Raw genomic sequence first — 15,500 nt, 5'->3', positions numbered from 1 at the left:
GCTGTAAAGACAATTCTGAAATATATATTCACCTTCTACACCTATGAGCTGCATGTGTTAACAAAAAAAACCTGCCTATTGACACATCCAGCAGACACTGAGCAAGGTAAATATTTATTTTGAGTTGAGTTTTCTCACCCAAAGTTTCGGTCTCCAACAAAATTGCTTTGAAAAACCAACAAAACAATAACCTTACAAAGCTATAAAATGGTTACTCTGGCAAGAACTTTCACATTCATTTTCATTTCTTTTAATTGTTAATATAAAATGATTATAGACAAGAATTCTTTTTTTGTAGATGTATGTACTTCAACTGACTATAAATTGTCCGTAGGAGTGAATGAGACCAGTGTGCCCAAGACTCTTGTTCGGATAAGCAGTTAACCCTTAATAGGACACTCATTGAAATACTTGCAAATTCCACTTTCAACCCTAGAGAATATTGGAGGATATTACATACTGCCAGAAAGTGTAAAAAAAAACCATACGAAAATAATATTTTGAGAAAAAAGTTTACAAGATTAAAGTGGCAAATCTACGAGAAAAAAATGCGCAGATTATGAGATTTAAAGTGGTGAATCTGGGAGAAAAAAGTTGCTTTTTTCCCATTTTTTCCCATAAATCTGCGACTTTTTTCGCACAGATTTGCCACTTTAAATCTCTTAGATCTGCGACTTATTTTCTTGTAGATTTACCACTTTAATCTAGTAAATTTGCTACTTTTTCTTGAAATATTACCTGAAGTTACCAAATATAGTTCTTTGCCTGATAAAGGGTTAAGAATAATGAATGAATGCACTTGAACAGCCTATTTAGTATTAAAGCCCCGAAAGGCAAGCAAGACAAAAAAAAATCGTAAATCTGATCGAAACTGTGTTTTCTGTTGTGTTTTTGACTTAAAATCAGGCAAACAAATAATTTTCAAATAAAATGTATGTCACAAATGTATATGAATTGGCACATAACTGCTGTCACTGACAGAAAACAACTGACAAAAAAAGTCCCCTGCCAATAGTTTTGGAAAATGATCCTGTTCAAACTCCTTTCCCCACCTGTTTCACATATGCACACACTTTAAGGAGCTTGGAAGGCTTATCTTGGTAAAACCTTGTTTTCCAACTGTTTTTAAGACATCTACACAGGAGAGAAAACTTTTTAGATCAGCAGATTTATTTTCACTTACTTCTCTGGATTTCAATAATTTAACCCTTTATCGGGCGAAGAACTATATTTTGTAACTTCAGTGGATGTCAAACCGGGTCCCCATGTCTCTCTGTTTGGTCGTAGAAACACATGGATTTCTTCCAGCTAATCAGCAAAGATCAGGCTACGTCACAGACGGTGACACCATGACATCTGACCAATCAGTATGATAATAATATAATAATATTAACTTTATTCACCTTGACCTCCAATGTAAAAATGAAAAATTTAGAAAAAATCAGCAAGAAACAGTCGTACAAACAGAGTTATTCTTCAGTGACTTGTACGAGGAGAACTTGACTATGACGGCATATTAGGGCCAATAATATTTCGAGAAAAAAGTTGCAAATTTACTAGATTAAAGTGGCAAATCTTCAAGAAAAAAGTCGCAGATTTACGAGAAAAAGGTGGGAAAAAAGCAATTTTTTTCTCATAGATTTGCCACTTTAATCTCGTATACTTTTTTCTCAAAATATTCCCCCCCTCCCCCGGGTCCGTATGTTTTTTTTTTTTTTTTTTTTTTTACACATTCTGGCTGTATGTAATATCCTCCAATATTCTCTAGGGTTGAAATTTGGAATTTGCAAGTATTTCGATGAGTGCCCTATTAAGGGTTAAAAGTTACTAGCTTACATCCATTGTGGTCATAAAAAACTATACTTTTTGAAGTCAATGATATAGAGTAGAAACATTTCATTGAACAGTACAAACTGAATTTACAAACACATAATTATGTTGGTTTCAATTCTGTGCTTCTTGTCGTATGAACTTGCACATGTAGAAATACATTTTTTACTCTCAGCATGTTCTGAGAAGATGAGGTTTAAGGCGGAAATACTTTCCAACAGACTGTTTAGAATTCAAATCTAATCAAATCCCTCTCCATCACACAGTAGAAAGAAGGGACGAAGGGACAGATACAAAAAATATTTCCTGCAACATGCCATCACACTGTACAATAACAAATAATAGTCTGGTTCATTACATACTGTCTATGCACTTTATGTGTTTTTTATGCACACTGTTCATTGCATCTTATTTGTTTCACAGCACAAACATTTCTATACTGCATATTCATATTTATTCTGCACTGGAATTCCACTCCCTAATACATACTGCTTCTTTAGACACTTAATTTTTACATTACATTTTATTGTATTCTACTGTATTTTTATATTTTATTGCTTGAAGTATGCCTAGGTTGTTCTTTTTTATTTAATTGTGTTGTTATTGTCTCTGTGTGTAATGCTGCTGCTACACTGTAATTTCCCAGCTTGGGATAAATAAAGTCTGTCTGTCTGTCTGTCTGTCTGTCTGTCTGTCTGTCTGTCTGTCTGTCTATCTATCTATCTATCTATCTATCTATCTATCTATCTATCTATCTATCTATCTATCTATCTATCTATCTAAATACCAAATACACATAAAGCAATGCAATCCATGCCCGGAGCTATGATTGATGGGTAGTTTATATTGATGTGGTACATAAAATAAATAATCTTTAAGCCATCATGAACTGAGCTGCACAGGAAGACCACTATTGCCTGGAGTGAGTTGAAGCCAGTAGAGGACAGTGAGAGGGTTCAGCTCAGGATGAATGGCCACCAGTGAAACAAAACAATACCAGAAGCAGTAGGCTAGCAGGCCACACAGCCTCTGATTCATACAGTCCCACTGCTTCTGTCTCAGCACACAGAAAACAAAAAGGCTTATTGTTGGAGAGTGATGCAGATGTCCTCACAGTAACACCAGCTCAAGCCTACAAGCCCCCGAGCTTTCTGTGCTATAAACACAAATTACATTTCCCTCCACGTGCGAGTTAGAATAACATACTTGGGCAAACTCGACTTCACACATGAGAGAGAGAGAAACAAACAGACCAATTTATGATGTTTGTTGGTATCCAAAGATAGGGTTGTGTTGCAAAGCCAACCTTGTTACACAAGAGCTGACAGGATAATGTATGGAGTTTACAGTCAGAGATGACTGGGTGGAACGGACAACAGCCATAATGAGTCAGAGGCAGTTCATGTCATTTTAAATGGGGCCAAGGCCAGACTGGGGCCCCATGCAATATAAGGGGTACCAACTAGGGCTGGGCGATATGGCCCTAAAAGAATATCACGATATTTCAGGCTATTTTTGCGATAACGATATTCTTGACGATATTAGGAAATACTTGACAAGATATAGAAAATATGATTTTTTTTTTGTCTGTATAAATAAATAGAAATCTAACATGTAGTTTGAAGTGCAAATCTCAACAGTTGCCAAATACAAAAGAATTTACTCTTGACTCTTGAGTATGAGCAAATAATAAAAATAACCATTTAAGGGTTCCGGGGGCATATTTTAATGACATTTTGTAAAGGAGAATAAAAGTTCTCGTATGTTTTATTTAAGGCATCTTATTTTGACAGTCTTCTTGTAAATTATGTGGTGGATTCTCTTAACACACCGTGCTCTTATTTTGAAAGCTGCATGTGTTTAGCGAGAGGGAGTAAGTAGCTTTTTGTGATTAAAACAACTTTAACCACTACATCAAGAAGTAGGATTGTTGCCAATATCATGATATGCATTTCTTTAACCTTAAAAAAAATATATATATATATATATAATCGTGAACGATACGATATGGCACAGACCTAGTACCAACTGATTTTTCTAGAGGTTGCAAAAATGGTCTCACATGAAGTTATAGAGTTTCATACTTCTCATCATCTCGAATTTATGCAATTCAAAGACTGTTTAACCCTTTATCAGGCGAAGAACCGTATTTGGTAACTTCAGCGGATATCCAAAATGAAAATATTTCGAGAAAAAAGTCTAAATCTCCAAGAAAAAAAGTCGCAGATTTAAGAGATTTAAAGTGGCAAATCTGCGTGGAAAAAAGTCACAGATTTACGAGAAAGAAGTGGGGAAAAAAGCAACTTTTTTCTCGCAGATTCATCACTTTAAATCTCATAAATCTGCAACTTTTTTCGCACAAATTTGCCACTTTAAATCTCTTAAATCTGCAACTTTTTTTGCACAAATTTGCCACTTTAAATGTCATAAATCTGCAACTTTTTTCGCACAAATTTGCCACTTTAAATCTCTTAAATCTACAACTTTTTTCGCACAAATTTGCCACTTTAAATCTCTTAAATCTGCAACTTTTTTTGCACAAATTTGCCACTTTAAATCTCATAAATCTGCAACTTTTTTCGCACAAATTTGCCACTTTAAATCTCTTAAATCTGCAACTTTTTTTCTTGTAGATTTGCCACTTTAATCTAGTAAATTTGCAACTTTTTTCCTCGACCCCATTTTGATATCCACTGAAGTTACCAAATATAGTTCTTCGCCTGATAAAGGGTTAAGGACCCCAATTAGATTAGCATAAAGTGGGCATGTCCGTCAAGGGGAGACTTGTGGGTACAGATAGAACCAGTTTTTATTCAGGTATCGTGAGGTCAAAAAGTCAAGGGGCTCCTTTGAAAATGTCAGTTTTTCCCTCCTTACAACTTGGCCAAACATTGGTGCATTTAGCCACCTTTCTGCCAAGCTAGTATGACACGGTTAAAACCAATGGATGTATTAAATCATTAAGTTTCATATGATACTATCTGCAGTATCTGTCTATCTATCTAGCTTTAAAACAGAGCATGTTTCAGACTCTTAAAGACAGAGGGGGGCAGAGGGGGTTGCTTCCTAACTATTTGTCTAAGAAGAATGGATCAATATAGTCATAAATGCTAACAAAGCATCATATTCAGCATAAATAGGACAACCTTTAAATTCTATTATATACCACTGGGAGGGGAGTCTTCCAAAACAGGCCAGAGTCAAAACAGCAGAGCATGACAGATCATTTTAAGTGTAATGCTGCTTCTCGATTGAAATTATATCCGGCGTGGTCCAAGTCATGAAGGATCAGCCAGCCACAGTAAAAACGCTGGATCATTAAGAGTCATATTGAACCAAGTCAAATGGAAGAAATAGAAATCTAACTGTGTCAGGGGAAATCTAGTTATAACGATTTGCTTTATTCCGTTCTTTCACTCTCCAAACTACACAAAGGTTCATGTCAAGGTTAGTTTAATTTCTACAAAATAGCATGAGTTAAAGCTCATTTAGAACGGGGAGCAAAAACAATTGGCCAAAACTGCACATTGGCAAGCTCATTAATCAGTACTGTACAAAACCACAATTACTGCATCCAGCACTGCATTATTTCTCATTACCTATTGACTTATGTGTATAAAGCATTGCACATTAAATATATGGTATAGCATATTTATATATGCATTTATTTATATGCATATATAAATACATTTATATATGGCAGAGTATACTTCCAAGACTGGTAACATTGTGCAATACTAGGTGCAGATGATGATGAATACAATCTATGAACTTGACACACAGTGATTAATTTCTCTGGGTTTTCTCATGTTTACCTCACTTCCTGTCATGCACCTCATTACCTGACAAGTGTGACTGGGACAATAGCACATTATGAGCTGCAGGAACTTGCTTAATCTTAACCACCACAGAGCAAAGTTCACGTCAAACTGCAAGTACAGTACAGCTGCTGCATGTTAGCACAAGCACTCTGCAGAGCTGCAAGATAAGAGCAGAGCACCTCCTGTCTTGGTGGGTCATGCCCAGACAGCACAAACTGCAGGAGTGCTGACATGTATTTGGATCACAGTTTGCAGAGAAATACAGAGAGTTTAATCGGACTAAAACCTGGACAAACTTTCAGTTACGGCTGCCAGGCTGCAGCTGTGCAAGGATCCATCTGAGAGCCAGCATGGAGACGGATCCCAAGGCTTTAAAACTGAGACGCAGACCTGAACAAGGACCTGTCAGAGGACGTACAGTACTATGTTCCAGGGATTTGCATCTCGAGCAGAACAAGTTCTAAGACTTCATTCTCCATATGAAGAAACATGTGCCCTGCAGCATGTAGATGGTTACACAACAAGCTGGGGCTCGCCTTTGAAACCTTCATACCTGCTGAGCAGCCAGTAAGTGGGAGATGGTGTGTAAACAATGTGTAAAATGTAGGTGTGTTACAGTCTGGTCATTCCATGCTTTCCCAACCAGACTGATAAAAACATGATGGCAAAGACAAAACCTGTTAATGCCATAACACTGAGTCACCAGCAAGCCACCGACAGGCTTTACAGCCTGCAATAATACTAACATTTTTACTTGTGCACACAGGAGGTTGCACAAGGAAGTTTCTATAAATAGACAGAATTAGTCCAAATGAGACATGGTATAATTAAAATAAAAGTTAAAAAAAATCTTGATATTAAGAATTGGTATTAAGAAGCACAGGTTGTATAAGATCAGAACGAGAGAATCCAAAATAACCAAGTTGAATGTCTTGCAGTAGTTTTGGGATTGTACACTTTTGTTTTCGCTTAAAGAGGGCTGTTTCAGCCCTCCTTAGTAACTCACCTGCTTCTTCTGGCTCCAAGGTGTCCATACTAGTTTGTTTCCGGCGAAAAGCGACTCTGCTAAAGCCGTCCATTGTTCTATGAAGCGTTGACCGCTCCAGCATCGAGATATTAACATGAAACGCATTCAAAGTGACCGGAAATTACTATTACAAGTTTAAGAAACGCGGTAGACTCCTTCAGGTAGACTCAGCGTCCAGCTGTTGGCGGCGGTCCATGTGCGCCTGCGCAGGTCAATAAGTAAGTAAGTTATACAGCTGTAGGTTGAACATGTGTCGGTTCACTCCACAATATCCACTTTTCTCTGAGTTATGTCACCTTGACGGGGGTGCAAGCACCGCCCCTCTCCCCCCTCAGTGCGTACTGACGGTGCAGACCTCCTTATTATTACACACAGACAATGTGCACACTGTTGGCCATATAATCAGTGGTGGGATGTAACTAAGTACATTTACTCAAGTACTGTACTTAAGTACAATTTTGAGGTATTTGTACTTTACTTGAGTATTTCCATTTTATGTAATTTTTTACTTCTACTCCACTACATTTTGAGGCAAATATTGTACTTTTTACTCTAGGATAAAGCTGCCAGCTTTAGTTACTTTTCAGGTCGAGATTTAACATAATATATATTCATTCATTCATTACCATTAACCGCTTATCAATGTAAAGTGATTAGACGTTTTTTTAATTAAATCTTTTAACAGTATATTAAATAATTAATGAGCCCAATCTTTACAAAATGAAAACACTGCATACATTAAATCACCAATACAAATAATGTAATAATATATTTGGAATATATCATCAGAATCATAGTGGGTCAATTCTGCATAACCTGAGTACTTTTACTTTTCATACTTTAAGTAGATTTTTATGCTGATACTTTTCTACTATCTACTACTTTCTACTAATATTATTTTTATGGCCATTATTTTTTCTATCTCATACTGGTTTTTAATTTAACTTGTGAATTTTAATACAGGTAGAGGCCTGTAATAAGCCTTTTGGGGTTTCGTGCTGCTACCTTGCGCCTTCCTTTTGTTGTTATTTCTTTATCCTTTTCTTTTTTGTGTTATTATTTTGCAAAATAAAAAAAACTTCAAACTACAAACTTAGTGTAATTTATTAATACCATGGTTGGTTGATGATTCCTCACTAATTCCTCACTGTTGGCCATATAATACACACACACACACACACACACACACACATAGAAAAAATACGACAGTTTTGGATGGTTAAATTATTATAACTAATTTATTATGTTATTACTACTATAAGTATTTATTATTAATTATATACATATTTTTGTTGTCATTGATTTGGTGTGCTTATCTGTTGAGAGGTGTCAGCGTGGTGGTCTGTGGTTGTGTTTGTTTTGTTTTGTTTGTTTTTGTTTGTTTTTTTGTTTTTTCAACTCATTTACTGAAAAAAAGGTAAGAAAACAATTTAGGGAGTGAATTCCTGGCCTTGATGGCTCCCTGATTGATTGAATGAATGAATGGATTCCTCCCTGTCTGTAATATTTGTTTGTTAAACTTCAATAAAAAGTTCATGACAAAAAAAAAATTATATACATAATTTTTTTAATATTTCAATATTTTTAATTTAAAATGTTTTTTTTTTTTACCAGAGATACCAAAGAATTATATATAGACATACATCTTTATTGACTCCTAACGATTGTATTCGTCTTTGTTTCAGCTGTTTTTGTTTTTCCCCTCAGTTTGATCCAGTCTTTTATTGTATTTTATTGTAACCATTTCATCTTGTTTTGTCTTTTTTTTTATCTTATCTATCTAGTTTTACTTCACCTCTCCTCCCCACAACTAAGGCGAGTCTACGTCTACTGCACTACTTTGACTACACTACTTCTTAAGGCTCTTTAAAAAATACATTTTCATCATTTTTATTGATTTGCATGCATTTGTCTCTAATTTTTAATTTGGGCAAAGCAAGCATTGGGCAAGCAATAAATATGAAGTCATCATAAAGAAGTTAATTGCTATGACTGCACATTAAAGCACAGTGAAGACTGTGTTCTGATTCTTTCTTTTAGTTATGATAGAAGGTTGAACTTAGTCACCAGTCAACAAATGGACTCGGGCCAGAAAAGAAACTACCTTTGTTCATATTTTTTTAAAGTGATGATTCCATAAATACAACTCATAATACAAGAAAAGGAAAATAGACGTTGATGCAAAAAAAGAGCCAACTTGACCATGACTTATTAGCTGTACAAACAATACACCAAGTGACAAAACACCCTGATGACCTTCCTACTATCTGATAAGAATCTCTGCTGTTTCCTGTCACCTCTGTCTACAATAGACAAAACAATACAGTAATTACTCTACATTACTTCTCACTACTAATTCAAAGTCCTATTCGATAGTTCTTTGTGCTTTAAAACAGCTGTTACATGATACATGTTGTTGTTTCCCAAAATATATTTTCATCAGTGAAACAGGTGGGGGAACAAAACTTTCTTCATCTGTGAAAGTGCACCACTACCCCATGCAATACTTGTAGCTTGTGTTAACCCTTTGATGCACAACATGTGTCTAAAGTGACCCGACTAAGTTTTTATGTTCTATATCATTGCAATAAATTATTTTCATCATTCAGTATTCCAGGTTTTCCTCAATTAGTTTGTTTTGATCATCAATTTTATGTTTTCCTTTATTCATTTTTGAATAAAATCCCTTTTTGTGTCACTACCCTTCTAATGCACAACATGGGTCAAAAATTACCCATGTCCATTTTTTAGCTAAGTAGCTTGCTTAGCTAACTACTTAGCTAACTTCTTGGCTAAGTAGTTAGCTTAGCAAGCTACTTAACCGAGGAGTTAGCTATGTAATAATGCAAAAGCTTATGAGTATCAGAAGCAAAATGGAAATACTGTGCTGTTGTTATCAAAAACAAGATATTTAAAGAATACTTGGAATATTCTATCATAAAATAAGTTGATATCAAAAGATAGAGCACAGAAACACACAAGAATTAAATAACATGGGAATGAATGAGGGTCATTTTGGACCCATGTTGTGCATTAGAAGGGGTTAAAATATGTTGTGCATCAAAGGGTTAAGAATGCATGGAGAATTATAACATGGGGTAGTGGAGCACTTCAGCATCTTGTGGCCAAAATCAGTATTACAACAACCAATACTTCAAATGAAAAAAGAAAAGAAAAGAACCAACATTTTAACCTATTGTGTGTTGTTTTTGTGAATGCATGGAAACATAAAGTTAACTTCTGTCTGGTTCATTAAAACAAGGAGAGAAATAGACACAAACACAAGTCACATACAAATCCAAGGACAGGTCTTTTATTTACTTGTGAAACCAATTAAACACTGTTTTAAATGGAGGAGAAACGGTTAAACCCACTGTAGTACAGCTATTGTTCTTTGTTTTCTTCATTGGATTAGTCTCTCTCCATCCACTGCTATATTGTGCAAACAAACCAATCAAGTTAGGTCACCAATGAGCCTGCGTGGGTTCAGAAGCTACTTTTGGACCACAAATATTTTCATCACTCTGCAGTTGCAAAAGTAACAATCTACACTGTTAACAAAGACAAATCCAGCAAATGTACACAGAAAGAACAAGAAAGAGTCCACTCATTCATCGCTGATGTAACAGAAATGCTTTTACCTGTCATTACAACACTAAACTCGCTACGTAGTTTCAGTTTATCCATTTTATATCCATGGCAAAAATGTGTATTCAGTGCAGTGAGAAGAACATTAACATTTAAGACATTTTGAGGGTATAAAGACAGAGAAATGGGGTTTCAATTATGCAATAAACATCACACGTTACATCCATCTCAGTCAGACTTTGCCCCATTCTTCTGTGAAGAAAACACTGTTTCAGAAAGAAACAATTTCTTGATTTTTTTCTTGCTGTCTTGCCTTTCTTGTCAGCTTGCTGGTTAAATCATAGTGACAGAAATGGTTAAAAGATCGAGTAACTCTTAATCAGATCAGTCTACGACCGGTAGTACTGTATTGCTATAATGCATAGTGAATAATTGTGCTTGGACAGTACTGCATACTGTTTGGACAAAGCATGAAGGAACAGCTAAACATGGAGATGTTACGATGACAGACAAGTGTAGCTTGGGATACTGAAAATGCAATTTTAAAGTGATAAAACGGTGTTCTGGGGTTGTGGACCGATACACTGAAAGGACTCACAAAGCTGAGAGAATACTGTATGGTGAGAATACAATGTTGACATGACAGTGACGGTAACTCTAGAAGAGGCACACCTTTGGGGAATCCTCTGCTCTTAGCTAATGTTAAAAAGATGGAGGTCCATTCACTCCATGGTCACATAAACCTGTGCAATTCAAAGGCAAAAACCCAGGCCAACAGCCCTAGTCCTGATCTCAAACACTCAGTCTCTCGTCTATCTCAGTCTCTGAAGAGATCTGAGCTACATAACAGACACAACCATGTCACTAGAGTCTGCTGTAAAAATAAATACAAATCATAAGAGGTATAAAATAGTCTTTATGCACATGATTTCCCAAAAAAATCTTATTGAAATATATAAAAAACAAAACAAAACACAAGCATCCCAAGAAAGACTAGTGACGTTAGAAAGGTAGTTGAAATCCACCCATCACCACCACAAGAGATCATTTTCTTGAAATTAAATGTTCACCTTCATTAGTCCGTCTGCAATGTCAAACCCAGTGTAGTCTAACACTCCTATGTAAAAGTGGCATATATATGTTTTGATTATTATACTGACAGAATGTAACATTTTAAATGCCATATAGTATGGTTAGGCAAGTTTTAAACCTGTTTACTATAGACCAGAAAGAACATTTGCAGTTCTTGTTTCGGGTGCATTGGTTTTACTTTGTTCTGGAGAACATAATCAGCCATGTTCAGAAGTTAATGTGCTAAAATGTGTGTGAAGTCTTCACCGCAGCAGTTAAACACGTCTCGATTTCCATATTGAAGAATGACCAACAAACACAGAAAAAACATTCCTTTTATAAATATCTCAGAAACTTAATAAATAAAAAAATCCATAGAGTAAATAAATTATAAATAAATACTAATATGAATAAGGGAAACACTTCCCCCTGATTTGTCACTCATTTTTGCGCCACAGATCAGTCCTTTCCAGGACAGGATGTCACTTGCAGAGAAGAAGAGAGCATCCTGCTCTTCTTCTGCGACCCAGGTAACCAGGAGGCCTCCGGAGGGCCGGACCATGTAGCGTGTATGGGGGGCATCACAGAGTCCAGGAAGCACCAGGTGGGACTGCTAGGTTCGGGGGGGAGTTAAACGGAGAGAACCCCCATCCAGAGTGTTTCTGTCTCTGCATGACTCCTACCAGACTGAGGCCAGGGCCTGGCCTGGAGCAGCTGGGTTAGGTGTCGGGGGGCTGGGGTTTCTGGGCCAGACAGTTACGAGGGTCGCAGGGGGAGAGAAGGCTACTGCTGCTGGACAGGACTGTGTGGTGTTCCTGGAGGTCTGCCAAAAATTTAGGACTGTAAGAATGCAGAGAGACAGGAGAAGAATTAAAATTAAGTCAAAGAGACTGGTTAATCTAAGAGGCTAGAGAAAAGAGGAGCCATTGTTGGAATAATGTGGTTCGACAAAATCAACAAATGTGGCATAGTTTTCTTTAACCCATTGAAGCCTGGACAGCGGATACGTCGTTTTGTAGTATTTGTATAAGCTCTCAAATACTTTTTGAATTTCATTTCTATCTGCTACAGAGGCTGAAAAATCTATTATTTAGTAGAAGCGTTGACACTTCTGTTGAATTTCCAGAAAAACTTCAGGTTTTAGGGGCTTATTTTAAAATCGCCCAGAGGTTTTACAGGCGTTTCAGGCCTCAGTGGGTTAAGGAATAAAGTTTTGGGAAATAAACTTGTTTGCTTTCTTGCCAAGTGGTCGCAACATTAGCTGACATTTCATAGCGGCGTTACAATCGTGCCAATTCAGCACATTGCAGAAGTAAGGATTAAAACTTATAATGTAAAATTATAAGTTAATACAATTTACAGTTGAGTTGACAAAAATCTGAATTCAGAGTTGAGCAAACTCAAAAACAAAACTTGAAATATTTAGTTTAATTGTCCAACTTAAAATTTTATCGAAGTTTGTTGCCTTGAAATTTTGAGTTCACCCAACTTTTCTTTTTTTGCAGTGTACTAATTCAAAGTCCTATTCAGTAGTCCTTTGTGCCTTAAAAAAGTGTTGTTGTTTCCCAAAATATATTTTCATCAGTGAAACAGGTGGGGGAAGAAAAAATGTTTCTCCATCTGTGAAAGTGCACCACTACCCCATGCAATACATGTAGCTTGTGTTAAGAATGCATGGAGAATTATAACATGGGTCAGCATCTTGTGGCCAAAATGAGTATTACAACAACCAACACTTCAAATTAAAAAAGAAAAGAACCAACATTTTAACCTATTGTGTGTTGTTTTTGTGAATGCATGGATACATAAAGAATTAAAATTAAGTTAAAGAGACTGGTTAATCTAAGAGGCTAGAGAAAAGAGGAACCATTGTTGGAATAATGTGGTTAGACAAAATCAACAAATGTGGCAAAGGCTGACATGGTTTTCTTTAAGGAATAAAGTTTTGGGAAATAAACTTGTTTGCTTTCTTGCCAAGGGATAAAATATGAAGATTGATACCACTCTAAAAGGTTAAATATGAAGCAACATCCTGCAGCCTTTTAGCTTAGCTTGAATTAGCTTTAGAGGTAGGCTACTGGTATGAAAGTTTTGTAACATTTGGAAAAAATACATATTCCTGTTTCTCCCTGTTTCCAGTTTCTTTACGCTCAGCTTAGCTAAACTACGCTAACTGGCTGCTAGCTGCAGCATTCTGTACACTAAATATCAGTGAGCAGTCAGTTAGCTTAGATTAGATCAAAGACTACAAACATTGGGAAACTGTTAGCCTAGCTCCATCAAGTGGTATGAGTCTTCTTATCTTGTTTGGCAAGAAACCAATGAAAAAATATTTACCCAAAAGTCAGACTATTCCTTTAAAATCATCCCAGAAACAAGGAAAGGGCTTTAAGAAAATGATTTGGTGAGAACATCTAGAACAAAACAGGGTTGGAGAGTGTTGGCTAGCCAGCACAACACTTAACCAAACATGGTCTCAGATCTGTCAGCAGTTGCCTTGTATGACTGTTGTGTCCATTGATTAAAATAAATAAATGAATAAATAAATAAAGACAACTAGTCTGTTGGTTAACCCAAACATAACTGGCAACAGTAATAGACCTTCCTCACAGTGGACATCTTGACTTAGCTAACGATGCTAATCATAGCTAGTGGCATGGCTTTATGTGACACTTTAATCCTAATTAATCACACCTGTGTTTTTCCTGTTATGAGAAGTCAAATCTGCCATGAAAAAGGTCAAAATTGCAATTAAGAAAGAGGACAATTAGTATTAATAACCTATATACGGTAAAAGCATGTGTAGAATTACTGCCATGCAAAACTTTACATGCAAGTGAATTTCTTTACCCCCCAGTGTTAATTAGTTATGCAGCCATAACTTAAAGATAAAATGTGAAAATTGATAGCATGCGAGATAATTTCTCTTCTACAGATGCAGGTATGCAACCAAGAAAAGATGTGTGCATTGAATAAAATGTGAATGAAGTATTTATTAGTTAGAAAGACAGACAGATAGATAGATAGATGTCAATGAGCCTACCACTAGCTGATTTTACAGCTTGTTACCTGCGGGCTAGGGAGGCTCTCCCTCGCCTTAGTTGTGGGGAGAGTGACGGTACTGAGGCAGCAGGCTGCTGACAATCTACAAGAAACTGATAAATTAGACAGATATACAGAGTGGTGACACTCAGGGTTAGACAACAGGACAGAGGAAACACGGAGGACAGGACAGGGGATCGCCTTGTCAGAGACACAAGACTATTTTCTGCTACAATACCTTTTTTTCCACTGAAGCTTCAGTGGCAACCTGGTTTACATACAGTTGATTTGTTAATGTACATCATAGAGTGTTGCAGTTATCAGTCCTAAAATCTGGAAATGAGTGAGTATTATTGAACTTCCAGTTCCCTCATCACAGAGTCATTGAGCTTTTTGAAATGGGTTTTGGTTAGATGCCGGAAGTAGTCTAGACGGAATTGTCAAAAAAGTGAAAGTGAGGAGCATTTATTGGTACAAGTCGGGAACTGGCCTACTTTACTTATTTCAAGGGTGCTGAATAAAAAAAAATAAATGGTTCCCAAGCGAAATTTTGAGTTTTTGACCTTCTCATTTGCATATCAAAATGGCGGCCGTTGGTCATTGGACCATTTCCCCTTAGTTTTTTTGTAAGTAGGCAATCAAAGATGAGGAAGTTAAGTTTCTGGATCTATAGTCTAGGGTCAGAGCAAGGATATAGTGGAGGCTCAGTGTCTTTTTTATGTATATATATATGCAAAATACCAACTTTTAAGGTGAAATTAAGCATTATTTGTGTCATTTTTTTTCAGGCCGACATAAATATTCAATCAATATCACTTTTAAATGTTCCAGTTGGTATTTTGCATATATATATATATGTATATACATAAAAAAGGCACTGAGCCTCCACTATATCCTTGCTCTGACCCTAGACTATAGATCCAGAAACTTAATTTCCTCATGTTGATTGCCTACTTACAAAAAAACTAAGGGGAAATGGTCCAATGACTGTGCAAGATGGGCAATTTGGTGGCCATTTGATATACAAATTAGAAGGTCAAAAACTCAAAATTTCGCTTGGGAACCATTTTTTTTGGACTCAGCACCCTTGAGATATGTAAGGTAGGCCGGTTCCTGACTTG

The 15,500-nt window shown here is 36.3% G+C and overlaps 2 protein-coding genes across 3 annotated transcripts in view; both read right to left on the bottom strand.

Annotated features, from left to right (window-relative positions):
• The window catches only part of fgd4a (FYVE, RhoGEF and PH domain containing 4a), a 94,380-nt gene extending 87,563 nt beyond the window's left edge, over positions 1-6,817 (bottom strand). The window contains exon 1 of the mRNA XM_059335181.1: positions 6,658-6,817. Within this exon, the coding sequence (XP_059191164.1) occupies positions 6,658-6,760 (103 nt within the window). The 5' untranslated portion in view covers positions 6,761-6,817. The remainder of the gene's footprint in view (positions 1-6,657) is intronic.
• A 3,278-nt stretch (positions 6,818-10,095) lies between these two features.
• bicd1a (bicaudal D homolog 1a) overlaps positions 10,096-15,500 on the bottom strand; it is a 65,678-nt gene continuing 60,273 nt past the window's right edge. The window contains exons 9-10 of one of the 2 annotated variants that reach the window (XM_059335187.1): positions 14,407-14,492; positions 10,096-12,177 (exon numbers count right to left, since the gene is read on the bottom strand). In XM_059335187.1, coding sequence (XP_059191170.1) covers positions 12,057-12,177; positions 14,407-14,492 — 207 coding nt within the window. In that variant the 3' untranslated portion in view covers positions 10,096-12,056. Of the gene's footprint in view, positions 12,178-12,254; positions 14,493-15,500 lie in introns of those variants that run through there. The other variant, XM_059335188.1, reaches the window with a different exon arrangement.

This window comes from Centropristis striata, chromosome 6 (assembly GCF_030273125.1).
Source record: "Centropristis striata isolate RG_2023a ecotype Rhode Island chromosome 6, C.striata_1.0, whole genome shotgun sequence".
Taxonomy (NCBI): Eukaryota; Metazoa; Chordata; class Actinopteri; order Perciformes; family Serranidae; genus Centropristis; species Centropristis striata.
The sequence above is the reverse complement of the archived record's forward strand: the minus strand, read 5'-3'. Positions and strand labels throughout refer to the sequence as shown.